Genomic DNA, 27,999 nt, shown 5'->3' with positions numbered 1-27,999 from the left:
AAACAAGGCCAAAGACATATTTTGTGAATTTTAAAATTTATTTTTTTTGTTCTTTTTGCGAGCGAGTAACAGGCCTGCTTGTTGTCTCTTGAATTTTCCTTTTTCTTTTGCCACCAACTTTAGGTACAACAGAGCCACTTTGACTGGCCTCTGGCACTTCACGGGCAGGGCTTGTGGCCAGTGACTCACCTACAGGGCTTTTGGGCAGTGACTCACCTACAGGCCTTTTGGGTAGTGACTGTTCACCTACAGGGCTTGTGGCCAGTGACTCACCTACAGGGCTTGTGGCCAGTGACTCACCTACAGGGCTTCTGGGCAGCGATTCAGCTACAGGGCTTTTGGGCAGCGATTCACCTACAGGGCTTTTGGGCAGCGATTCACCTACAGGGCTTTTGGGCAGCGATTCACCTACAGGGCTTTTGGGCAGCGATTCACCTACAGGGCTTTTGGGCAGCGATTCACCTACAGGGCTTTTGGGCAGTGACTCACCTACAGGGCTTTTGGGTAGTGACTGTTCACGGACAGGGCTTGTGCCCACTGACACATGTGAGCAAGTTGGTAGACACTGCACAAGTGATGGTTGGTCTGTTTCATGTGTGTCTTTTGTTGTTTTTGACCAAAAACTGGTCAGTAGTAACTGCTTGTGTTTTCTTTTTGTGGCCTCCTTTGTAGGTGTCAGCTGCTGAATTTGTACAGATGGCAGCGGTAGGATGTCGTCAGGAACCTGCACAGCAATGTCTGCTACTTGACTGGTAACATTTGGGCCTGGTGAATGAATATCAGAAGCATGTGGTGAAAACTGACCTGCATGAACAGATCCTGCCTGTGAGCTGTTGAATTGTGGTACATTAGTCATTCTCCAGTAATTAGCTTGTGTTTGCTGAACAACTAATGCTTCGAATGAGGTGTTGATTTTTTGCAACTGTTTAGGCACTTCAATGAAGACTCTGTGGAGATGTGCCAATTGTGAAACTGTTTCTTCCTGCAGTGCAATCATCCTTTCCAGCACTGTCATCAGGTCAGAATGGCGACGATTTTCTGCTTCCACAATTTTTCCCTCAGAAGCTACAATTGCATCATATGTGGTTTTTGCTGGACGATTTGGCGGTAAAACAGTTTCAATTGGAACCTCTTCATGGTCACTTGCTTGTATTTGTGTGTCTATGGCGGCGGCGGCATCATCATCATCATCATCATCATCAAAATCCTCTTCATCATGTTCTACAAATAAATGTACACATTATTAAATGGCATGTTAATCTCTGCTGTGTTACTATGTAATTGTACTGTGTCATAAGTAACAACTAACATGTTTCCATACGTTTTATAACCTCACATTAAAAACTACCTTGACTTAAGAATAATGTTTGGACTCAGTATGAAATATGAGTGACTGAAAACTTGTTGTAAACTCACAACTCCTACATGATAGTTAACATCACTAACACAATACAAGTTGCCTTACACTTCATTTTCACTGACACTAAGTAATCCTATTTAAAGAAGATGTGCAAAACAAATAATGAACATGACAACATAACATATAGAAGAGCACATATTATATGGCCACCAACTGATACACTCACCTTCTAGGTGTGTTGAGCTGGCTGACCCAGGTGAAGACACTTGTTCAGTCTCAGGTGACACATGTCCTTCAGGGGCAACTATATATAACAATAACATAAGTTTTACATTTACATGTGTAAATATTGAACAAACAGTTATTGTATGTTCTGTATTTATGAGTACCTAACAGCATCATTTCCTTAACCCAAAATGTGTGTGTGAAAGTGAACATAAATAGTTGTAATAACAATGTACATGCCTGTGTACTTAGAACTTTTGAGTTCCCTAACATAAAACATACTATGTTCCTGCAGTAATGCGTGAGGATAAATAGATAAAATTTGTACATAAAAATCATATGTTGTGTAGTGATATCAGTATCATAATGTACATAACTATCATGAGATGACCATTCACAATGGTTATCATGAAGGTGGTCATATTGCAAAAAGTGTTGTTTTTGGTAGAGGATATGTGTGGTACATTAATATAAGATGTGGCACACATGAATGTGGCTGTGACTAAACAAGACAACACATGCAGTGTGTGATAATGTGTCGTTGATAGTAGTAGTTCAACTATAGATATGAGTGAACTAATGTGTGACGTACGCTTTGATAAGTAATGAGTTGTTGGGGCATTTAGTAGCTAAAGTGAAGCTTTCAAATGAGTGTGATTAACTTCAGTTGTGGTAGTCAGGTTGTAAGAACGGTATTCCCTTCCCCAAAAAGCCTAATCAGCCACACCTTTCAATTACTTGAAACAGGTGAAAATGGTGTGAACTAAGTTGACCCTAAAATGAGGCTGCAATTAGTGTGTGTGCTGAACCCCACCCCCTCTGTTGAAGTGTATGCTGTGATGAGATATTAATTGCAGCTGCTTTAACACAATGGTAGATGAGCTAAATAGTCGTGTGCAGTTTTTAAGTTATGAAAACAATGACATAAAATATGATACGTGTGCCTCATTATGCTGTCTGTATATGAGTTAAAGCAAAAATGGACCTTTTCATAAACAACTATAGATGTGTTAGTGCAAGTGATGTTTGTAGGCCGTTGCATGCAATATATTTGATGCATGCTTAAAATAGGCAGTAATGTCATGTTTGTCGGAGTAAAATAAATAAAATACACAATAATATTATACATATTTCTGTTCTGTACCTGTAGCTAGTAATAATTTCTGATTAACATGTGTTACACATGTGTACTACCCTGTTGTTCCCCATCTTCGCCCACCATCAATTGCTTCCACTGCAGCAATGCATTTTGGGAATTCACATGTAAATGAGCACGCAATGGCACGTGCTATATTAGTTACTGCTTTTAGTAGGACTACAACATATATGTCTATTTTGAGATATATATATATACAGAATCAGACATATACATATATAGATGCAGGTATGCTTATATTGTGAAGACAGTATAAAAAGCAGTGTAACTATGCAAAATAACTGTAAGCAACGACACGCCTAGTACAGTAATATTTCTCACCTGGTGGAAATTGTGAGGGGTAAATTCCTATATCACGGTCACCAGGTAAGCCTTCCACGACGACGGGAAGTAATTTTGCCCGAAGCAGCTCCTCCAATGGACTTAATATGAGACGTTGTGGTGTGGGCCCACCTCCAGTGCCAGTAGCATGCACGCGTTGGTGTTGTATTTTCTTTTTCAATTTGGACCTAATATCATCAAATCTCTTGTGACAATTCCGCTTGTCCCTCACATGATTCCCACACGCATTGACACCAATGACTATTGTGTCCCACATTTCTTTTCTGCTTGCTGAACTTGTCCGCCCTTGAAAAACATATAAAATATATGAGGTAAATGATTAATAATAGAAGCACCAGTTTCCTACACTGCTAGCTGTTCCAAGAGATAGCAAACATGCTGTTTTATGTGTAATATGTGAAGCACATGAGCATTCACTACTAAACCTATACATGTAAGCAAGGTTGCATTCATATTGTATGCAGTTATGGCAAATTGACCGCCTGTGTTTAGTTGTCCTTGTAAGGCATGATAAAAAGCTGTGTTTCCAGACTAATTAACATAGAAAGATATTGTGAACCCATATTTGCATATGAACAAAACTCAGATGACCTAGGATCACATGTATTTGAATAATAAATGTAAAGGTACACTTACCTAGTAAATATCCATATATACTGTCATAGTGCTCCAGAATGCCAGTGACAAGAGCTGTATTTTCCTGGTCATTGAAGCGAGGATTACGTGGCTTCTCCACACGTTTCTTCCGAGCAGGTTTAGGGTCAGAGCTTGGCTGGTGCTGACTGGACTCTCCTTCTTCCAATGGAAGAGCCTCCAAAAGCTGCCCACCAGCAAGCACGCCACCACCAGACACCCCATCAGCAACTGCGCCACCAGCAGCACTCACAGCACCAGCACTCCCACTCCTAGCAACAGCACTCCCACTCCTAGCACCAGCACTCCCACTCCTAGCACCAGCACTCCCACTCCCAGCAACAGCACTCCCACTCCCAGCAACAACACTCCCACTCCCAGCAACAGCACTCCCACTCACAGCAACAGCACTCCCACTCACAGCAACAGCACTCCCAGCAACAGCACTCCCACTCCCAGCAACAGCACTCCCACTCCCAGCACCAGCACTCCCACTCGGTGCACCAGCAACATCACTCCCCTGAACAGTACGTTCACTCCGACGCGTACTCGCACGAGTAGCACTCCCACTCCCACCAGCATCACTCTTCCCACGCTTTGCGGGCATACTTCCAGCACTCACAAAAAACAGACAACTAATGTACAGCCAATCACACGAAACACTTCCACATATAAAACAAGACAAAGATGTAAACAAAACAACAATGGACAAAGCTCACCCAATACACAACAAGTCTCTCCGTCAATATGCAAATGTTCAATCAGCCAGCTCTGTGCGTCTCTCTCTCTCTCACTCCCAACAACACAGAGAATGATTAGCAGTACACGTTGCCTTTAAATATGGCGCGCAATCCAAAACATGCTTGTTTCGCCTGATTCAGCAAGATTTGTGATTGGGCAACCTATCAGCACCCCGCCACGCACGCCGATACACCTGTGTGTGATCGGATAATCATCGTGAGAGTGGGCGGATTTGTTTTCGGGTTGATTTTGAATGTATTCGGCACTTACTGCATACGGAGAGGAAAAATCGCCATTAACATGACTAATCGGTAAGCTTGCCGATTTCACTTAATCGACGCTTACTGCATGAGGCCCATAGTCACATGCAGAATCACACACGTGCGCAGTCACACACACACGCGCAAAATCACACATGCGCGGAGAGTCACACACACACGTGCAAAGTCACACACACGCAGTCACACATGCGCCACCAAAGATAGGACTGACCGAGGGGGAGGAGTCACACACAAACGCACACAGTCACGCACGCAGAGTCACACACACACGCAAAGTCACACATGCGCGGAGAGTCACACACACGTGCAAAGTCACACACACGCAGTCACACATGCGTAGAGAGGCGCACGCGCGCAAAGGGTCGCATGCGCACAGAGTTGCACCCGCGCAGAGACACAAGAAATTCAGATTTAGTATAAAAATATTAGCATGCACGTGCGTACTAAGTCAGGCTTCTTTGTGTTTTTTTCACTGGAATTGTGTTTTGATTTTTAGTTAAAAACATCACCATCACAAATACAATTTGTGTGACAAAAGACAAGAAGTGTCACTTAAAATGCGCATGCTCGGCACACACACCTTTCTTTTAAAAAAAAATACTTTTCTTATTTGAACTTTAAATGTCACATAATACTGCATATCTCATGCTTTATACCAAACTCATTGTCCTTAACTAATAATTAATATACTTCAACAATGATCAGTATAACTTTTTATAGTAAAGTATCAATAATCGTATATTAATCAATTCAAAGCTGTAGTTTTCTTGTAATATTATTGTCACTGTTCATTGCTGGCTTAATGCACCCCAACTCATACCACTATGTCACATCCTCTTCAGAAGCTGCAGAGGATGTGACATGGGAAGAAGATTTGGAACCGGTATGTACACTTGTACTAGAGCCAACAGCACGAGAGCCAACATCACATGACCTCCCAGCTCCAGAAACAGTGGTTCCCTTGAACAGCCACGTGAAGCTCCAAGTGCAGCAGCGATGAGCATTCCACTGGAGACCATACAGCTCCACTTAGCTTAAGTAAGGCCTGGGACATAGTAAGCGCTTAGGTGCTGCTGCTCGCTCTCGCTTGCTGCCGCTCGCTCTACCAGGAGCTTTTTGCTGTCCTGACAGAGGAGACAGCAAGCGCTTGGGAGGCGGGTATCACTGTGTGTGTGTGTCACTTGGTAGCTGTCAGTGTGTGTGTGTCACTTTGAAGTGGTCTGTGTGTTTGTGTGTCACTGGGGAACCTGTGTGTGTGTGTGTGTGTGTGTGTGTGTGTATGTGTGTATGTGTGTGTTTGTGTGTATGTATTATATAATATTTTAGAAATGAAAAAAAAGACATGTTGTGGGAATAAATTATTTTTTAACATTGTGCAACTTTGATAAATATATTCACACGCACACACGCGCACGCACACACGCGCGCACATGCACACACACACACACACACACACACACACACACATGGCCGATGCCTAACGCATCGGAAGCAATTGAGGAGCAAACTTGCTCTGCTTCACCGAGATATAGCACAGGTGAATAAGAACTTTCGGGCTCACACAGCACTGACCAAAAAAAGAGCTGCACTAGATAAAAAAAAAATGATGAGATAGCTGATTAAAATACAAAAAGAACAACTCCAGGCCAGTAAGACAAATAATGCCATACTAGAAAAAAATGTATCTGTCATATAACCGATTGGGAACCAGTAAGACTAAGGCATTGTCACAAATCCCAAATAGTAATGACCAGGCATGTGGCCTTTTACATCAGGTCATCACTATCTCGAGGCTCGAAAAACCATGGTCCATAAATGAAGAAACACCTCCTGTATCAACAGCTACTGTAGTACTCCTGCTACCAGCTCTGCATCCTCCCTGCTGCCTTCTCCTGCACATGGAGTTACGCGCACCCGAGGAGGTGGAACACGCGGCACTCGCCAAACTCAGCAGGACCCCATCCCTGCTATGAGAAGGCAGAAATAAATGTGCTTATACAGTACCACCAATGTTGGTTTTTGTTTGTGTTATTGCACAATTTGTTTGTAAATAAATCTTACTTACTACAAAACAGAGTTGCTTCTTTGTATTTCCACACTTTTCACAACCTGGGTGTGTGTGCGGGGCTGGGGATTAGGGGCGATAGTAAGGGGGAGTGGGTCATATTGGTGGTTGTGGCAGGTTTGGTGTTTTGTGCTCCTGGGTATATTTGTCTGGTTAAATTCACTTAATGATTTATAAAGGTTTGAATAACAATTGTCTAATGCACATGAAGTTGGAAAAGTCGGGTAGATAATGAATAATATTTAGTGGCTTAACCCCTTTCATCCAATAGTATGGTTATTTAAAAAAAAAAAAAAAAAAAAAAAAAATATATATATACATATACATACACACGTATTAAAGCAGCAATACTACATTCCCCCTTTTTTAAATGTCTTGTTTATTATTTGTATATATATATATATATCACGTAACAATGTATAATTCTACATTGTTACCTAAACTGACAATCCTTTTATGCTCCTGTTCGCAAACTGTAGAAATCCTGATTATGTGCCAAACGTAACTCAGCTGATACAATGTATCCTGATATTACTGCAGTAACATTATCTTTTGTTACAGTTTACAGCTCAAGGGCTGTGAATATTGGCAACAAATTATCCAAAACAGGAAAGTGTTGCAAAGATGTTGCACTGCTGGGGAGGTGGGCTAAAACCCTGCTATAGAAATCAAAGGATACTCCACAAATGATTAAAAATGCCATTGTTGAATAATAAAAACATAAAATATTATGTAATACTACATAATTGATATAAAATTAAAAAACACATACGATGTCACATGTTTTGATGCTTTAACATTTATATTTTATCCCCTGTTCTGTGCAGGTTTGCCTGACTGTGTATATAATTTCCTATTAATCTGTCTTGGAGTAGGTGATCAATAATTTACTAAAACAAATCAGTTAAGACCATTGCGATCCTTATTGAAAATGGAACAAATGCATATTTTTACGATTTTACGATCCGGGGCGATGTTGGGAAAACAAGTTGTACTGCATGTTCAAATGACTGACGACAACAGAGGAGAGCCATTAGGAAATGGTTATTCAATGACCTGTTAGGCCCCGTGGGATCCAAACCCACTGCCTTTAGCAATCAAAGGCAGCAGCTAAATGAGCTACTGCATCTTGGGGAAATTTTGATAACAAAGTGTATACTGCACCTAACTGTATACTGATTAAAGTAGTACTAAACAAGGACAGCTTTCCTCTACCTTAAAGCAGCATTATCTGTGACTTTGTAAATGTTTGCTATAGAAACAAAAAAGGCTTTTTACATTATAATACATAAAAAATGTAATTCAGTCGTTTAAAAAAATGACACAAGTATTTTCTCATAGTACAGAACTAATCTATAAAATTAAAAGAAACGAAAAAACACATATAGGATATTGCTTGGTCTGCAGCTTTAAACCTTTCTATTATAGCATATGTGGGTAGCATTTAGCAGTATATCTGTATGTGGCTGATCAGGCTTATTGATTTTTCCTCTCCCCACTGTGTGAGTGTTACTGTATAAAGGCAGTGACTCAGCCAGGCCTCCCTGCCTTATTATTTGTTAAGTTCAAGATGCGTTCCAATGGAGTTATGAAGAAACTCAAGGAAAGTTGTATTTACTTGGTGGAACTATTGATCAAGCAGGTAACCGACAATTTAATGTAGATTAAGAAATATTTTAGTCTGGCAAACATATTTTTCTTAAGTTTTTGATCTAATAACAGGTTGCTCTACTGTATGTTTGAAGCACTATACCGGTAGAAGTAGGAGTTCTGGGCTATTTAGTGTTATCAGCAAAAGTTATTATGTACCATGATAAATGCTTCAAGTAATAAAGAGGATACCATGGGGGTTTTACCTGTACACAGTTTATTTTTATCAGAAGAATTGTAATTTGTACCTAAAAAAAAAGTCTTAGAATATAAGATGCAACACACAGGGTTCCCTGATGAAGAAACCCACAATTAGGAGTTTCGAAACGCGTTGGACAATTTTGGCGTAGCAGGGACACCGTAGCAGTGGACACTAGTGGTGACGTCAGCAGAGGAGCCGATCGGTAAGACTCTGGAAGCAATTGACTCCGAGCATGGAAGACGGATCTCCTCAAGGCACTGACGTACTTCACCCCGCGGCAAGCGGTGTCAAACAGCTATAAGACCAAATAATCATTGGCGTATGTCCGAGCCACCTTTGGTGAGTAGGATTCTAATTTTTCCCAACGGCGGAGCAAAGTTTTATTCTAAGTGCTCCAGCACTGAGATGTTTTAAAGTTTGATGTACATCTGTACACAATTTTATTGTTTCATTATTAGTTTAATAAATTGCTCTGTTCATTTAACTCATGCATATGGTCCTTGGGTAATGCACTATTGCAATGCTTTCTATATTTTGTCACTTCTCTCTTGAGGTATTAATTTAAAGGAACAGGACAATATCTACAGTCCAATTGAATCTCACAGGTCATTCCTTGCCTCAGCGTCACAAGAGGTTTATCACCCTTACACAGGGTACAGCTGTAGAAAAATTAGGCCTATATAAATTTGAAAGATTAGTTTTGCTACTGGACATTATGATGTCTCCTGCAGTGAATCAGCAAAGCCAAGGCCCCAAATATAGAACAAAAGACAAAAACGCCTACATCCAACTTAACAAATAATATAGTTAAATACTTATCTGTTTATAAGCAATGATCATTTAGTTCAATTCTTTGGCCAAAGTATTTTAAACCCACAACCAGTTCACAGAATGGCCCCTCTGTAGGTCCTAACACCCGACTCTGTCAGCCCCAAACCCCAATATTGTTATTACCTTGATGATTATATTCAGTGCCTCCCACCCCCCTTTACTGTTCCAAAGAGCAGCATTGCTGTTAGAGGAATGTGCTTTCTCTAATCTTGCTGAATTGGAGTCTGTCTCCCAGATTTTATCATAAGCAGCAGTCTCATAAACTTCAACAACCTCTCACTAATACAAATGATGGCGTTTCCAGTAAAATGCTATGTTTCTGCCCCAAAACAGCCATAGGGGTTATTTACTAAACTCTCCCGGCTGCAAAACCTGGGCAAAGACGGTGTGAACAAATGACACCAGATTTGCACCAGGAAAGCCACCTTTCACTTTCAATGTGATTCATTTTCTTTGGTCCGTGTGGTCCTGTTTTTTGAACGTATTTTTGCCCTACTTTTGCAGCTGGGAGACCTTAGTACATAGGCCCCTTGGAGGTGGACATGTTTGCAGAGGTCTATTTATCCGTTTGCAAAACTGGTGCAAACATTCAGCCACGAAAAGGAACCCCAATGAAAGAAATGGAAATGTTTGCTTTAGTAAATCTGGTGTTATTTTTCTGTACCTTTTTGGCACCTGAGAGACTTTTTATAAATAAACTTCTTAGGGTGAAACATCGCAATACAAAAAGGATGGAATTCACTTACATTGATCAAACTTTCACTTGCAAACGTCTATAGCTTGCAGCAGAGATTCTGAAATGAAAATAGTCTTTGGCCAATGCTATCTCAAATGTTTGGCCTGAAGTTTTGGTTTGTTAAACAGTAAATATACTTGACAACATAGAGAAAAACATAACAATAAAAGCAGTTCATTATTTTTTAGTATTCCTTTAATTATCAAAGTCAAAAATAGGTCCCAAATGTGTTTGGAGACACCAGAAAGTTCTAAAGAGAATCAGCACACCTTATCCAAAATGATATATCAAAGTATCACATTTATTAAACACACCATATTAATCAAACGAAATGATGACGCATTAAAAAAATACATCAAACATGTCACCCCCCTACTAACCACAAAAAAAATCACAATATATCAATACATAAAATGCAGAATACATCAAATATATGACCCTAGAAACTGTCTCCGTTTTGCATAAATTAATAAATGATTATTTATCATGCAACAAAATAACAGATCCAACAGCACTTCTTAATCAATCTAATTAATATGTATACACAGACAATTCAACATAGATGTTCTCAGTGTAGATTATTCCTGAAGCTGGAGGGAGCAATATATTACCCTTCTGAATCGCAATGGAAACCTGTGTTTCACACATTAATAAATAAGTAAATGTATACACACGATTAATGATATAAACAACTTACTTCACAAAGTATCACCCAGAGTAGTAATACAATTTAGTGCAGTATATATAGTCAAGAAAAAAATGTAACTAATTGATGACCAACAGGCATAGTTACATAATTACATAGTAGATGAGGTGGAAAAAAGACATGCGTCCATCAAGTTCAACCTATGCTAAATTTAGACAACAGATATTTTATCCTATATCTGTGCTTACAGTATATTGCTTCAGAGGAAGGCAAACAAAAAAACCCCAGTGACATATCATCCAATGATATCTCATAAGGGGAAAAATAAACTCCTTCCTGACTCCAAGAAGTGGCAATCAGATTACTCCCTGGATCAACATTCTTCTCATGTTTACTTATTTGTAATATCCCTGTATAACTTTCCTTTCTAAAAAGATGTCCAACCTTTTTTTGAACAAATCTATTGTATCTGCCATCATAGTAATGAATTCCAGATTTTGATTGCCCTTACTGTAAAGAACCCTTTCCTTTGATGCATGTCTTAAAACAGCGGTGTCAAACTGGGGGAGTCTCTCTAATGGCCACTTGCTCCTGATTAGTTAAAACGGCCCATAGTGACACACCAAAGGCTTCTGGAAAATGTAGTCCCGAAATGCCAAGATGGCCACCACCACTCTTTCGGATCACGCAGAGCTCTGCTAGCTAAACAGTTGATCAGTCCCCTGCATCGGAGACAAGGTAGGGGACTCTGCTACAGGTGTATAGCAAGAAATTAGGGCTGAGTAAGGATGGGCAGAAGAGTGTTAAGCCTTAAAAGGGAGGAGCAGAATTGAGTTTATGATAGATTGTAGGGGAGACAATGATGCCATGTGACGCCATGTCCCATGACCGTCGCTATGTCAACGCGGCGTCATTGAATCATCCAATGCAATCCATTATAAATCACATTTGCACCAATCCTCTCTTCATTGTTTGGGAGGCTTGCAAGATTTACTGCCGCTACAGAATGCATGGTGGAAGTATGACGAGCTGTTCTGACACAAATAAGCAGTGCGGCCTCGGATGTCATGGGACTGCAAGGATGTGAATTTGCAGTTGTCATTAATGACACCACAAAGGTTGTCTCCCTTTCCATTCATTGCTGGCGGATCTAGCCACATGTGTTCATCGGCAGGCAGGTGCAAAGGAGCTTGCTGGCTCTTCAAAGAGAGTTTATGTAAATTTGGCGGCATCTTATGCAATTTCACACCTGAATGCTTCAATTGTCGCTGATTGCATTCAATCTTGCAATGTTTTACAGAAGGTAAAGGCATGGCCCACAAATAAGGTGAAAGGGACTCAATGGGTAAGGGTGAGGATGCCAGTAAATGTCGGAAAGAGTGAGCCCTGGCTAGAAATGTATCTGGATCTGAATGCAGCAAATTTACTGCAGGAAGGGTTTTCTAAGGGCTTTAGAAATCTCTTCAGGGAGCAGGCTAAGCCGTGCAGATCTCCAAGTTTAAGATCCTCTAGGATGGCGGCATAAGCAACATTTAAAAAAAAGTGCAGTTGGGGAGGATGGCAGATTTTTCTTGGCGCCCAATGGAAAGGTTTGAGGGTATATCCTTTCAATGTGGTTTTCTAAGGGGTCCAGTCCAGGCTTTGGCTGGAACCCGCCTTTACCTGGCTGCTCTGAACATTTTGATTACTGGCAGTCTGCTATATTGGCTGCACCTGTTCAAGGGCTTAAATAGCAGCCAGTGACTTCCAGCCCCTACCTGAGAATTGTATATGTTTCCCTTTGTTCCTGGGCTCTAGTTCCTGAGCCTTCTTAGTTTGTGAGCCTTCCCTGTGTTCCTGACCACCTTGGGCTCTAGTAGCTGAGCCTTCCCTGTTCCTGAGGCTAACCTGTTGCTGAGCCTTCTTTGTTCATGAGCCCTCCCTGTGGCTTCCCTGCTCCTTTGGAATCTCTGTTGCTGACCCCAGACCGTGACCCTGACCTCGCCACCTGCCCTGATCCTGTGCTTGTTGCCTGGACTTTGCACCACTGCTGCCAGTCCTGACCTCCTACCTGCTTACCGACTACGGATACTCTAACAGGACTCTGTCCCTGGGCTCTGGTCGGTCTATTTGTATCTCCACCTCAGCCCTGTGGGCCCACTTCCCGATCAGAGACGAGCACCGTCACAGGTTTCGGTAGAAGGAAGTGGTAAGTTTGGGTTTATCAATTACTTGTCATACCCAGGTGGGCTTTTAGTGAGTGATATCGATAAAGAGCTGTGTACAGTTTGCTACACATCTTTTGATTGAGCACTGGAATTGGTATAGACTGCAAGAAAGGGATAGGTGCTATCAAAAATGGATGCTGAATCGGCATTATGGTTGTTGCCAGTACAAGAGTCTTTTCACCGTTTAGATTTCCAGTTTAAGGAAAGTTTGTATGCATTTGCTAATGGGCTGTTCTATTTTGTGTTCTTATTTTGAAACATTTAGTTTGTTTGTGGAATGATTGTAGGCATGACATATTGCAGGGGTTGAGAATGTGATAGCAGATGGTCTCTCTATTTTAGTGGGAGGATTTTCATCGATTGGCGCCGGATGCGGAAGCAGTGGGGTGGCAGTGCACTGATCATCTCTATGGCCTCTGGGAGTAGGGGAGGGAAAATTTGAAGAATTCTCTATCACCTGCAACCTGGTCAGTGCATGAGTGAGCTTGAGAGGCATGGTTGGCAGTGCTAGATGATTTGGGATTGGTAGCTTTGTGTGGAATTTGGTAGAGAAAGAGGTCTCTACATATCTATAGTACAAGAAAGAGCAAACATAGTATAATATCGTTTTATGAAAAAGTACAAATTGAACAAGTGGCAATGAACTCACACATTCCACCAAGTATAGCGCTTTTAGACCACACAGTGTTAAATCGAAAACGAGCAGTGAAGTTCCCAGAGCAGAGATGCCAGACCTCCGACCATCCAGCTGGTACGCGTGTAGAGCTTTCCGGATCATGACATCACTGTTGGAGTAGGAAAAGATCTCAACTGAGCATCCCCTGTGAGGGAGATTCTGTAAGATTGTCATCCTACGCGTTTCACTCTGTTGCGAGCTTCCTGAAACCCTGTGAGTGTGAGTGAGCCCGCCTCCACCTCTTTGTTCAGTTTCACAAGTGTATACTTTTTTAACTTTGTATTTATACCCAGAGACTATTTGTGCTCTGAATCTTCTGTTCTGTAAATTGGGTCAAGAAGAAAAAGTGAGCTGGGTGAGGTTTAATGATTTGTGTGACAGCAGTCCATGCCCAGCAACCTTAATGTTGGGGTACATGGGGCAAATATAATTTGCTGAGGGCTGTTGTTGAAGAATGGGGACAGGAGTTTTCTGGCCAAATTTCAGATTGAACAGATTTTTCAGTGAGGCTTCGCGGCTATGGTGTTGCCAGGGGGAGATTTCGGAAACCACTCATTCAGGATTGGGGCCGCCATGGAGACAGCAAACCTAGTTGAGGAGATTGTAAAAAGGATGGTTTGATGAGGTTGACAGAACAATAGGGGTACATTCGGCAACATATCTTTGATGTTTAGGGATCGCTTCATTTTCTTGTTGTTGGTTACTAATTGGTTAATGGCTAGAAGGGGTTAACTGTGAGGGCTCACCGGGTTCTGCCCCCCCCTCTTTTCCTTTTCACAAGTGATGTAATGGGGAGCATGTTGATATAAATAGCCACGCTCGTATCCCAGAATTCAGTTCATCAGAGTTCTAACTGAGGTGCTCATGTAAGTCCTGTATATAGATTTATGTGATACTAGTCTGCAGCTAGCTACTGTATATCATATCACCCTTTTATTATTTTGGAGTTTAGTAACATGCCCTGTTATTAAGCAATCACCCATAGAGAGGATCAGGAAATTCAAGTATGTAGAAGATGCATGCTGCTTTGTTCAAATATGGTTGCCTCTGGGTAACACCTACTAGAGGATGATTTCCTGTAACTTCTATTTTGCCATGTGTTTAAACATCATCATCATCATCATCATCATCATCATCATCATCATCATCATCATCATCATCATCATCATCATCATCATCATCATCATCATCATCATCATCATCATCATCATCATCATCATCATCATCATCATCATCATCACATGGGTATACTGACTGTGTTCAATAAACACAACTTTGTTATATAAAAGTTCTTGGTACCCTTTCTGTATTCCTACTTTCATCCACGTCCAGCCTGCACAGAACCGCACTATCTATTTTGGCCTGAGAGACTAAGCATATATAAACATGGAACTACCAGATATGACACCCTTCGGTAGTCAGGGAAGGGGGTTAACATATGAATTACACATTTTGCTCATTGGCCATTCTTTTGTTCATTGGGCCGCAGTGTGAAATAATGGGAAGTAGCTGGGCTTTCAGTGTAATAAGAGGCTAAGGTGGTGCGGGATAAGCGGACTGAGGTTGCAACAAGTTTTACCTCAGTTAGTGCAAAGTGCCAAAAGTTTTGGTTCACCAGTTGTGGTAATAATTAATGCATGAGGAAAGGCTGTAGGAGCTATACTAATGCTGGACTTCATACATGATCTAAAAATGGATCTGACAACATGTATGATGTTGTGTTGATGGGCTTAGATTATTGCAAGGCAAGTATGGAGAGGTGTGAAAAGCTTGGAGTTGACAGAAAGGTACAGTACAGGAGGAGTGGTGGAGTGGTGACAATACACAGGGAGTTAGACAATGGTGATTTGATGTGGGCTGGCGGGGTCAATGTAAACATGTTAGGGCTGGATATCTTCAACGCTGGTTTGTAGGAGGGTATGAAAAGGCACTGTTTTTTTTGGAGGGGTCTCACCCAATTGAAGGGGTTAACACCCAATTTAAGGTGCTAAATGGGGACATTTGGGGCGTGGTTCAGGTAAGCAAGCGACTCCTGTTTAGGGAGTTGGTTCATGTGACCTGCTAGGGTATGGTAGGGTGAGTTTTGGTTTTTGGTGTGGTGCAGATAGGTTGAGATGAAATGACAGATGCCCAGTGAGCTGTATGGCTTGTTGCTGGCATAAGGCAGTTTCTGAATGGGGTTCTACCAGGACCGGTTTGGGCCTATTGTTATATTATTGTTTCTAACAAATGCTGTAGCCAGTTTATTCAAAATCATGATGTACTGTTATTATTGGTTGAGAGTGGATGGAATGGGGGGGGGGGGGGCATGACCTTTTTTGGTATCATGTCAAGGAAGCTGTTTTAGAATGACTGAATAAATAATTGATGATTAAAACAAGTCCAGGAGAATGTGAGTAGAAACGAAGCAGCGCTGTCAAGAGAAACGAAAAGGAAACAGTGCAGTGTTTGTATCGAGACATTTCTGATCTAATAATTGCAGATCTCAATATACTCACCCTGGAGGAAAGGAGGATGAGAAACAATTTCACATGCCATAATACTGTAAAAGAATCTACATAGTCAGGTACTTTCTGATGGTAAAAATGTGTTTTACAAAAATGGATCATTGTTCATTAAAAAGTGTTATTGGTTCATGGAACAATCTTTCAGGGGAGCAGAAAACAGACAAACTATTAACGAAGGCAGGTGATAGACACAAAGGTTCCTTAGGGGTTTAAAGCAAATTAATGTCATGTGTGGTGTTAATTCAAGTAGAAACCATTATGTAAATATAAACGACTTTGTTGCCATGTTCAGGAACAGTGCTATTTTTATATTTAAAAGCTGGTCTATGTGTACACATGACATAACTTACATCTAGTAAATTGCTAAAAAATAATTAAACTTACCGTTAAACAACAGCAAGGATCATGCTGTAATCATTAATTTTACAGTGACAGAGACGGGAAGAGCTAGTACACAAAATCTATCCATATAACTGGTTATATTTACGTTAAGGTTAATGGGAGCTGGGCATAAATATAAAAATAGGATTTCATTTGCAACTTTATGTGAAACACTAACCAGAAATGTCGTTGTAGCTGCTAACCTATTCCTATCAATAGTTAAAACCGATACGATCAAAATAACCCTAATCCTAGCATCAGCTAATAGTATACCTTTCTTACCAGGCTTGGAAAGCTCTGTACACCATCATTTCATCTATGAAGAACTGTACTGTTGCTGATCGGCTAAAAGGGATCACAACCTAAGCAAATCTACAAAGCTATACTAAAAAAAAAAAACCCAATTAGCAATAAATTAGGAGTATACACAGAAAATTAAAAGTACAACATTTATAAATATGTGTAAATTTGAGAATTCATTAACAAAGTCAAGTAACAATGCTTCCCAGTAGCCAGAAAACAAAATACCGTATTGGCCCGAGTATAGTGCTATGTTTTTTCCCTACAAATGTCTGTAACCCCTTTCCTTCCACCCTAAGGGAGATTTGGTTCTGGTTACTGGTGTAGTGCTGCTCACCTGTTAGGCTTACAGGCTTCGGAGTGTCCGCTAGTGTTAGTGTGGATAGACTGGACAGGCTTTCGGATCTATAGCTCTCATCTTCGGTGCAGCGCCTCCATTCCAACAGGACCTATCAGAGATAGGTGCAGTCCCTGCAGGAAAACCTATTTCCCTCCCCCTGAAAGACTGCAGCCTCAAGCAGGAGTAAAACATAACAGTGGTCTTTATTCTGCTCTCACAGCATATATCAAGAGCATCTTGACATACACAACAACCTCTTCTCTGTGTCCCTGGAGTCAACCCCAGGAGCTTGATGCCCCAGGAGTCTCTCCTTGTCTCCCACACTCCCTGGTGGAGTTTGGGGTAGTTGCTTCCACTCCCCTGTGGGAGGGAAAGCCTGAAACCAGGTCCCTGGTCCAGCATAGCATACATCCCACTCCCCCCTAAGGGGACAGGATAGAACACACCTCTCTCACTGAGGAGTGAGAGAGACAGAGAACGCTGAATTTGGGCTGCAGCCCTTTTTGTTACCAGGGGAGGGTCCCAGGTCTTAGCACCGGTGTGGGCAGTACCTAGGCCTTAGGCACACCCCTCCTGTCACTCTAGGGAGCTGTTTAATGCAGCAGGGCATAGATTTAACCCTTACACTGCCTGCGCTGGTACCAGGACTTATGTGTTAGGCAAGGAAATTAGTAGCCTAGGGGGCACCTGGCAATATGCTCCCACTGTTGGAACTCTCACGGCCTCACTGAGACATCCAATTTATAGACCATCCATTAAATTGGAGAACAGGGAAAAATTTCTTGGAAACATTGCATAACATGGGTACAGTTAGATCCTCCCTATGCTGAAGAATCTACAGTATACCCCTCAGTAGTAGTGCTTGGGATCAGGCTTGCAAACCTTCCTGCCCTCACCATCCGGTACAGTGACCCAATAGCAACGCTACAGGCTCCTCTCTGAGATATACTCAACCCTGTCCAAATTGATGTTCCTGCCTACCTTCCATATGCTCATTAGGTAGGACACCTTCTTTTCGTTGTAGTAGTACGCCACTTTGCAGCGAGCAGCTAGATAACCTAACACAGCATCTCTGAGCCATTCCTCCCTATTGGCCTCCGCCTCTCTCATAAGGGGTTCAGGAACTTAAGGGTAATCGTAACTATGTGACTTCCTATAATGTTGGACCACTATACGATCTGCCCAGCTATTCTTAATTAATTCTGCCCAAGGCTTGCCCTGGCAGTACCCAAAATAGCGGCTCTGAAGATAGAGGTTCTTTCTTCACCACCTCCAAGCCTGAAGGTGATATCATCCTTAACTTGATGTCTCTACTATGATCGCTAAGGATCTCTGCTGTTTCTTCAGGGGTAAACTCTCCCTCTTCCCACCAGAGGTCCACTGTGTTACCTTGCATTAATAGAAATCTAGTCCTATTCATATGCGGCACATATCCTTGAAACATTTGATCCCACCATGGTACTACCTTCTTCACACTAGAACTAGGCATTTCAATACTTTCATCCCGCATTGAACCCATAGTAGATGGCGATATAGAGCTGCCAGATTTACAGGATCCTTCCCATGAAGACATAGTGTAATCTGACATCCCACCCCCAGGCACATCGTCACCCAGTCACTTTATCTCCCTGTGCCTCAGGCACCAAAAATATAGATTGTAAGCTAACCCGGGCAGGGACTGTGTCTGTAAAAAATTCCTATGGGCTGTGTTCCGCACTCTATACTGTAATTGTGAAGCGCTTTCCCATTCTGAGAAACGCGCTATATGAAATAAAGATATTATTTATTATATAAATAAATTCTAGATTTTTAAATATTTTTTTGATTTCCTTATTCTCTATTGAGGTTTTCAGATACGCCGTTTTCTTTGGTATATATTGTCCATAGTCACTTCCTTTTGGGAACAGTACTTCTATCATGCACCACATTTTTATTATTTAAGAGTTCAATGGGAGAGGAGTTATCACATCAAAATGAAGTATCATTCTGCCCTTTCTCTGAGCAGTTTTGGATGATGAATCAGGGAGCACAAGTCATCGGTTGTTATATGGAAAAAAGATAAACACAAAATAGTGCAATCCTGTATAAAATACTGATGAAAGGGGTGTGTGGGGTTTGATAGAAGAGAACCCATTAAGAAATGCACACTCACAATTTTGCCAAGGTATAAAGCGGTATATGCCCAGGGTAAGGGTTAAAGGCGTCTCAGTGTAGTCAATCTGGTGTGGGTCCTTAGGTCGACTCCTGACAAAGCGAGGACAGCGAAACGCGTAGAGTCGGTTGATTGATAGCTTGGCGAACGTGATCCGGAAGTCTGATGTCACCGCGTGTGGACGTCAGCTGGAACGCATGTGGAACGCGGAAGTTGGAGGGAACAAGGATCGTGAGGACTGGAAGTGCACCAGCCCATCCGTGAGAGCCCCGGCAACCATGCTACGTTGGGCTTTTACCACCGGTACACCTAGCCTGCAACCTTTTCATACAATACCCGTGTTGAGGGTCAGCATGTCAGTTTATAGATTTTATCACTGTGTGTATGTCAATACATCTTGACAAACCTGTTCTTGTCTCTTTTTCCAGTGTGGTTTGGGTGAGAATCCATGTGTAGCTGAACATTATCCTGCACCTAAGGACCCACACCAGATTGACTACACTGAGACGCCATTAACCCTTACCCTGGGCATAGCATACTGCTGCGGCCAAGTTTATTCGAGCATTTGCCCGTTCTTGGCCGCAGCAGTAGCCTGGCGCGCGCCCGAGAGTGACGGGCGCACGCCGAAGCAGCGGAAGAGCGCCCTCCAATCGGGGCGCTCTCCCTACCGCTGCCGGGTCCGCCGGGTTCCCCGGAACCCCCTGCCGCTGTCCCGCGATCGCGGGACACCAGGGCTCCCTCGGGGAGCCCCTGGACGCGCGTGCAGGGGGCGCACGCTCCCGAAGACGCGTGACCGCGCGTCTATGACGCGCGGCACGCCGAGGGGCGGCCACTAGCAAGCCAGGAAATCTCCCGGCTTGCGGTACCGGCCACACTTTAATAAAGTGTGTCGGTAGTGTACAACGCTTTTATACCTTGGCGAAATTGTGAGTGTGCATTTCTTAAAGGATTCTCTTCGATCAAGCCCCACGCACCCTTTCAACAGTATTTTATACAGGATTGCACTATTTTGTGTTTTTCTTTTTTCCATATTACAACCAATGACTTGTGCTCCATGATTCATCATCCAAAACTGCTATTGAGAACCAAGGAGAAGGGTTCATTTAGGTTGAGACGGTATCATCTGTTCTATATAAGTATCATTTTATTTTTTCACCTTGGATGTGTATTGTTTATTATAACACTTCATTATTGGAATCTTAACACTTGAGCGCCGGGCGAGGTTTTCTGTTTTCACTTTCTCTGAGCAGATCTGGTGTCCACCCAACAATTCATTTTGTATATATTCTTGGAAATGGATAATTAAAAGCCTAAAACTAAGTAAAGCAATGAAATACTCTAGAAAATCTACATAGTAACACCAGGTGGCATCAGAGCTTCTGAAATCAAACCTGCTATTACAAAAGAAGGCTGAGGGTGGGGGTTTGCCAATGTTGTACCTTTGTTCTGGATAGAAGAGTACTTCAGTATTAGGTGATACCTTTTTGATTTGGACTAGCAATGGGTATTATAAGACAAGCTTTTGAGAGTTCTACTGTCTTCAGAGCAATACTGATTTACAACGTTCCCACAAGTTTAACACAGAAGTTAAAACCAAGATTACAATCGAAGACAGATGAGGTAGAGAAGTACTGTAATGACAGAGGGAATAGTACAGTAAATAAATGGGCAGGTCAATAAATGGATGAAAGAGACAGAGAAATGTGGAGGGCATGTAGCTCCGTGCATCCAAAAGCTGTGTGAAGGGGTTAGGGGTGCAGGGGAGGAGAAGGGGGTACATTGCAAAATGAATGGAGGCAGGGCAAAATATTGCAAAAAAATATAACAGTGTGTAAGAAACCCTATATCAGTATTAATTCATATTTTTTTATTGTCAAAGATCAGTACCATTTTGAGTTTAAATGTTTTCGGTTCATGGTACTTTTAAACATAAAAAAAATGACAATCCCAACACTGTACAGTGTACAGCTAGTAAAAATACCACTTGCGAGCACATTCATTGAGGATTTTCATTTTTAAATAATTTATGGGAGGATCTGGCCATGAGAAGGGATGTCTCACTGGAGTGCTGCAGTCTCTTCCTGGTGTGTTATTATGTGTCTGTGCAGGTTCTTTCTGGTTTGATGTTTTTGGCTGGTTTCACCAATGTAGCATTCTTGGTCACATTTGCTGCATTGAATGATATATACCACATTCCTTGACGTGCAGCAGTTTAATCCTTTAACACTGAATGTTCTATGTTTGTGACTGGCTGTGAGATCTCGGCATACTGTATATGTTTGCAAAGTTTGCAGCGTGTGATGTTGCATGGTCTTGTGCCATTCTGTATCCTTCAGTTTGTTATGAAGTTTTCTGTTAACTAACTTCTGTCTGAGGTTTGGCGGTTGCCAGAATGCAACTATGGGAGGTTTGGAGAGGTCTTTTAATGTGTCATCCTCTGTCAGCCCAGGCTGATTATTTTTGAAGTGAAACTTCTTTACTGGTACATACCAAACGAAAATTTCCCTGGCAGTAAATGGCCTTCATGGTGACGGAAGTGCAGCCACGGAAGCAACGTCACTGCTGGTAGAAGAGGCCATCAGTGACGTCAGTGTTGCCAGCTCGCAACAGTGCATGTGTAGACACCACCGGTCACTGGAGAGTCTTCCCTGCACCGAGCACAGGCACACAGCGCCGCCATCGCCCACATCCCCTCCTCATAGCATCTCTGTTACAGAGCCCCCCGGATGAGGAGCATGAACCCTGGTCCCGAGCTTCTGTGCCCCAGCTCCCCTGAGATCTCCTCGGCCAGGAGATGAGACATCCGGGTGCTGTGTCCCCACTGGGGGGAGGAGGGGCTGCTCTGGGTTGGGGAACTCAGACAGCTTGTGTCCGGTAACGAGGAGGAAGGCGGTGGTGGTTCAGCGGCGCTGGATCCCCTGGATGACACACACACTCTCTCTCTCTCCCTCCCCCCCTGCACCAAGTACACGGCGCCGCCATCACCCACATCCCCACAGCACCGCTTGTGCCCTGGCCCCCCTGAGATCTCTTCCTCTTTGGTCAGAGATGCACCAAGGAGAGGGGGGGGGAGCGCCGGGAGAGCCTGCGGGACATGCTGAGCGCACCCTCCACCCCACTGTCACACTGGGAAGACACACACAGTGATACACACACTGACACACATACACAGTGACACACACACACAGTGATACACACAAATACACAGTGACACACACACTGACTGACTTACACACACAGTGACACACAGTAACACGCTTTAACGCCTGTATGCCCACAGACCTGGCCAGTCCCCAGTACTGAGGTGGGTAAGGGTATAACACGCACCCACAGTAGTGAGGGCGTGCCCGGAGTGTGGTAATGCGTTGCCGGGCTTGGTAAGAAAGGGTTAACGTATACTTGCTGAGTCCGGGGTGCCAGAGATCGGCGAGTAATGTCCATGTGCCAGAGTTCAAGGGTTGGAGAGAGCAGTGTAGTGATGTCCGTAAGCCAGAGTTCAAAGGTTGGAGAAAGCAGCGTAGTGATGTCCGTAAGCCAGGGTTCAAGGGCAGGAGAAGGTAGAGTAGTCAAATCCAAAGCAGTACACAAGTTCAAACCAAGGGAATCCAAACAGGGGCAGGGACAGGAACCAGCGCTGAAATAGACAAGGGAGCTAGGCATAGACACTGCACACAGGAGCTACAAGAAAGCTATGCAGAGCAATGACTAAGAAGACAGAGAGGGGTTATAAAGGAGGGAGGACAATAGGGAAGAGAGGTGGAGTAGAGGCTTGAGTGAGGGTTTGCAGGGTTAAGTCTGAGAGAGCAGGGGAGGAGACAGGGAAATAATCAAGGGAAATAGCTTGTAAGCCACGGGGAGCGGAGCTAGAGTTTAGGGGCGGCAAATAACTGGAGCGGGTGCGCCTGCCTTCTGTAAGTGTGTTATGCGCGTGCACCGCGCATGTCACAGGGCGCGAGGGACGCACTGCTGGGGGGACGCTTGGGACCGGAGGCGAAAGGGAGGGAGAGGCGGAGGAGCCAGGTAATGTAAGGGTTGGGGAGACAGGCGTACGCCGAGGGGTGTTGGTGCCGCGGGGGTAGCGAGTGGCCGGGACTGTGCGCACGCAGTGCGGGAGCCACGCATGTGACCCGAACACGCATCAGGGTACACAAACCGCGCCACGGAGGAGCGACGGCGAGAGAAGGAAGGGAGAGAGTGAGAACGCAGGGAAGAGGGGTGATTGGAAGTCGTGGGAACAGAGGTGACGGGGACACGCTGGGAAGCCGTTACAGTATCCCCCCCTTGAGGATCGGACTCCGGACGATCCTCCCAAGGTTTATGAGGGAACTTCCGACGAAACTGCCTGAGGAGCGTTGGGGCATGAATATGGTGAGACGGTATCCAAGGACGTTCCTCCAGCCCATATCCCTTCCAATGAACAAGGAATTGCAATTTGCCTCTGGAACAACGAGAATCGAGTATGGAGTGAACTTCATATTCTTGTTGTCCTTGAATGACGACCGGATTGGGTCTTTGAAGACGGTCTGGAAAATGGGCGTTTTGGATCACAGGTTTGAGCAGAGACACATGGAACACCAAGGGAATCCTTATGGTAGAAGGAAGCACAAGGCGGTATGCGACCGGATTGATCCTCTCGAGGACCTTAAAGGGACCCAAGAATCTCTGAGCCAATTTCTGAGAAGGAGTCTTGAGCCTTATATTTTTAGAGGATAACCAGACTCTGTCTCCGGGTTTGAATAGTGGGCCCGCTTGCCGTCGCCGATCTGCTTTCGGTTTTTGTCTTTGAACAGCAGTTTGCAAGGTTTTTAGGATCCTCCTCCACGAGTTTTGAAGAGTAGCAACATGAGAATCCGCTGCGGGAACACCAGAGGGGAGGGAGGAGAGGGGAAGACTGCTGGGATGAAATCCAAAATTAATGAAAAAAGGCGACTCTTGCGTAGATTCATTTTTTAATGAGTTAATGGCAAACTCGGCCCAAGGTAATAGATCCACCCAGTTGTCTTGAGATTCGGACACGAAACATCTGAGATACTGCTCTAGGGTCTGATTCATTCTTTCTGTCTGACCGTTGGTTTGAGGGTGATAGCCCGAGGAAAATAGAAGGGAAATCCCAAGTCTCTGGGGAAAAGCACGCCAAAACTTAGAAATGAATTGAGAACCTCTGTCAGACACAATTGAAATAGGTACACTGTGTAATCTGAAAATTTCTTTAGAAAAAATGTCGGCCAACTTAGCTGAATAAGGAAGACCCTTGAGGGGTATAAAGTGTGAATGCTTGGAAAATCTATCTACTACAACGAGAATAGTATTCATCCCTTTAGAATTGGGAAGTTCCACAATAAAGTCCATAGAGATATGTTTCCACGGTTGTTCCGGAATGGGAAGAGGCATGAGAAGTCCAGAGGGTTTGTGACGGGCGGACTTGCTCTGGGCACAGACTGGACAAGCACTGGTGAAGTTGAAAATGTCCTTGTTCATCTTAGGCCACCAAAAGGTCTGTTTGATAAGGTCTGTTGTCCTCCTGAAGCCTGGATGCACGGCAGATCTCGAAGAATGCCCCCATAGAAGTATCTTGTGGCGAAAACGTGGAGCTGCGTACAAACGTTCCTCTGGCACCCTAAATCTCCTGGGGATGTGAACCTGGGCTTTAATAATTTCATCCAAAATATCAAAGTTATTGGCGGAAATTATACATTTGGCGGGGAGAATTGGCTCAGAGGATTCGTTAGAGTCGTTCTCCGTAGAGAACTGGCGAGAGAGAGCGTCAGCCTTGATATTTTAGGTGCTGGGAATATAAGAAATAGTATAATTGAATCGGGAGAAGAACAGTGCCCAACGAGCTTGACGGGATCCCAACCGACGAGCCCCCTCATTATACAATACATTTTTGTGATCGGTGAGGATGGCTATAGGTTCCTTGGTCCCTTCAAGAAGGTGCCTCCATTCCTGGAGAGCCATTTTGATGGCCAGCAGCTCACGGTTCCCAACATCGTAATTTCTCTCAGCCGAAGAGAACTTCCGAGAAAAGAATCCACACGGATAGAGTTTTTCCTGTGGAGTGGATCTCTGAGAAAGTACTGCACCAGCTCCCACATCAGAGGCGTCTACTTCCAACGTAAAGGGAAGGGAAGTATCTGGATGCCATAGGATGGGTGCAGACACAAAGGCTTTTTTGAGGAATTCGAAGGCTTCAATGGCTTCGGAAGACCAAGTGGTTGGATCAGCACCCTTCTTGGTCAAGGCGGTGATGGGCAGAGCGATGGTAGAAAAGTTTCGGATGAACTTCCGGTAGTAATTGGCGAAGCCAAGGAAGCGTTGCACGGCCTTGAGTTAATTCGGCAAGGGCCAGTCGAGTACAGACTTCAATTTCTCAGGATCCAGGGTAAAGCCTTGGTCTGAGATAATATAGCCTAGGAAGGCTGTGGAAGTCTGATGGAATAGACATTTCTCCATTTTTGCATAGAGGCGATTAGCACGAAGCCTTGAGAATACCAGTTTGGTATGGCGAATGTGCTCCTCTAAGTCTTTAGAGAAAATGAGGATGTTGTCCAAATATATGATGATGAACGTACCCAAAACGTAGCGGAAGATATCGTTCATGAACTCCTGGAAAACAGCAGGGGCATTGCACAGGCCGAATGGCATTACCAAATACTCATTATGTCCCGAACGCGTGTTAAACGCGGTTTTCCATTCGTCCCCGTCTCTTATTCGAATAAGATTGTAGGCTCCTCTTAAATCGAGTTTGGAGAATATAGAGGCTCCTTGTAGACGATCGAAGAGTTCAGAAATTAAAGGGAGAGAGTATCATTTTTTTAACCGTAATTTTGTTAAGCCCACAGAAATCGATACAGGGTCTTAAAAAGCCATCCTTCTTCTTCATGAAGAAGAAGCCTGCCCCGGCGGGGGAGGTAGAGTTGCGGATGAACCCTTTCGTCAGATTCTCCTGGATATAAGACGTCATCGCCTCTGTCTCAGGCACAGATAAGGGGTACGACTTAGACTTAGGGAGAATGGTTCCAGGAATCAGATCAATTGGACAGTCGTAGGGACGATGGGGCGGTAATACCTCAGCTTGTACCTTGTTGAAGACATCTAAATACTCGTGATACACCGTCGGCAGAGCAGGAAGGTTAGATGAAGTGGTGTCAAGGCTGGCGAGCACAGCAGCAGGAGGAGTAACTGTCTTCTCAGAGGTGGTAGTCCATTGGATGGGCAGCACATTGGTCCAATCTATCCGTGGATTGTGAAGCTGGAGCCATGGCAATCCTAGAATAACCTGGACAGTAGGGGAGTGAAAAATATCGAAGACCATTACCTCGGTATGACCATCCGTGGTGGTCAGGATAAGTGGAATAGACTCCCAAATAATGAAGGCTGGTTGGAGTGGTCGTCCGTCGATTGCCTCCAGGCCAATGGGTGACTTTTTCTTGACCAGTGGAATTTGGTTCTTGCAAGCGAAGGCGTGATCAAGAACGTTACCACCAGACCCGGAATCGCTAAAAGCTTTCACTTCTATTTGAAGATCATGACCTGCCAGAGTAACAGGGAGCATTATCTTCTTAGGTAGTTCCTTAGGGAGAGAGGGGCAAGGAGAGATAGTACCCAGTAGAAGCCCCTCTACCTTTTACTGGGCGTTCCCATTTCCCGGCTTCAGGTGACAGTTTCGGAGACGGTGCTCAGGAGAACCGCAATAATAGCAGAGACCCTCCTCACGACGTCGTGTTTTCTCAGCAGCCCGAGGCTGTTGGCTACTGATTTGCATCGGTTCAGGAGCATCCAACGCAGGTAGGGCCGAAGGAGGTGACCTGTGAGAAACAGACAGAGGCAGGAGAGACCGGGAACAATGACGCTCGTGGTGTCGTTCTTGGGTGCGCTGATCCATTCGGATACTGAGGACAATGAGTTCCTCAAGGGAAGAGGGCCGAGCATGAGCTGCGAGATCATCTTTAAGAGTTTTGGACAACCCGTGCCAGTATGCTGCGGCAAGAGCTTCATCTTTCCACCGGGTCTCTGCGGCGATGGTGCGGAACTCCACCGCGTATCTTGCAGCTGACCTACGAGCCTGAGAGAGGTGGAACAATGAAAAAGCAGCGGTTTCCCTATGTGCTGGTGTGTCAAACACCTGTTGGAACTCACGCCTGAACTTGGGGTAATCTTGGGTTAATTCAGGTTTGTGTTCCCAGAGAGGAGAAGCCCAAGCGAGTGCGTCCCCAGTGAGTAAGGCGTAGATATAGGCCACCTTGGTACGATCAGTGGGAAAGAGGGAGGGGGACATCTCGAATTGAACTTCGCATTGATTCAAGAATCCTCGGCAAGCGAGGGGGTCCCCATCATACCGGTTGGGAGGTGATATACGTGGTTCCGGATTACTCACAGCCACTGGAGCTGAGGGAGACGGGGCAACTGGGGTTTCCCAGAGAGACAAATTAGCAAGTTGTTAAGACACAGTGGTAAGTTGGTTACTTACAAATTGCAAATGTTACACGGAAACACCTTGGCCCACCTCAGGGGGGTCTGCATTTGTTTGGCTCTGCATAATGTAACGCCTGTATGCCCGCAGACCTG

At 43.9% G+C, this 27,999-nt stretch overlaps 1 protein-coding gene across 1 annotated transcript; it reads right to left on the bottom strand.

Annotated features, from left to right (window-relative positions):
• Positions 1-300: 300 nt before the first annotated feature.
• Positions 301-26,986, bottom strand: LOC142490627 (uncharacterized). Its single transcript, XM_075593044.1, has 8 exons — positions 26,750-26,986; positions 25,370-25,755; positions 13,725-13,860; positions 11,863-12,067; positions 3,063-3,368; positions 1,587-1,664; positions 355-1,221; positions 301-311 (listed from the first exon to the last, which is right to left on the bottom strand). Exons 1-8 carry the CDS (start codon positions 26,984-26,986, stop codon positions 301-303), a joined length of 2,226 nt encoding a protein of 741 aa, XP_075449159.1.
• Between the last annotated feature and the right edge of the window lie 1,013 nt (positions 26,987-27,999).

The sequence above is a fragment of the Ascaphus truei genome, chromosome 3 (assembly GCF_040206685.1).
Source record: "Ascaphus truei isolate aAscTru1 chromosome 3, aAscTru1.hap1, whole genome shotgun sequence".
Lineage (NCBI taxonomy): Eukaryota > Metazoa > Chordata > Amphibia > Anura > Ascaphidae > Ascaphus > Ascaphus truei.
The sequence above is the reverse complement of the archived record's forward strand: the minus strand, read 5'-3'. Positions and strand labels throughout refer to the sequence as shown.

Bases quoted from the DNA above. Each gene is read 5' to 3' on its own strand.
- LOC142490627 (XM_075593044.1), bottom strand. From the start codon at position 26,986: ATGCTCCCTGTTACTCTGGCAGGTCATGATCTTCAAATAGAAGTGAAA. The intron at 13,861-25,369 runs GCACCTTCTTGA...CTACTCCAACAG, and splicing joins ATGGCTCTCCAGGAATGGAG to TGATGTCATGATCCGGAAAG. The intron at 12,068-13,724 runs GTGAGTTCATTG...CTCTCTTTGAAG, and splicing joins CGCTATACTTGGTGGAATGT to AGCCAGCAAGCTCCTTTGCA.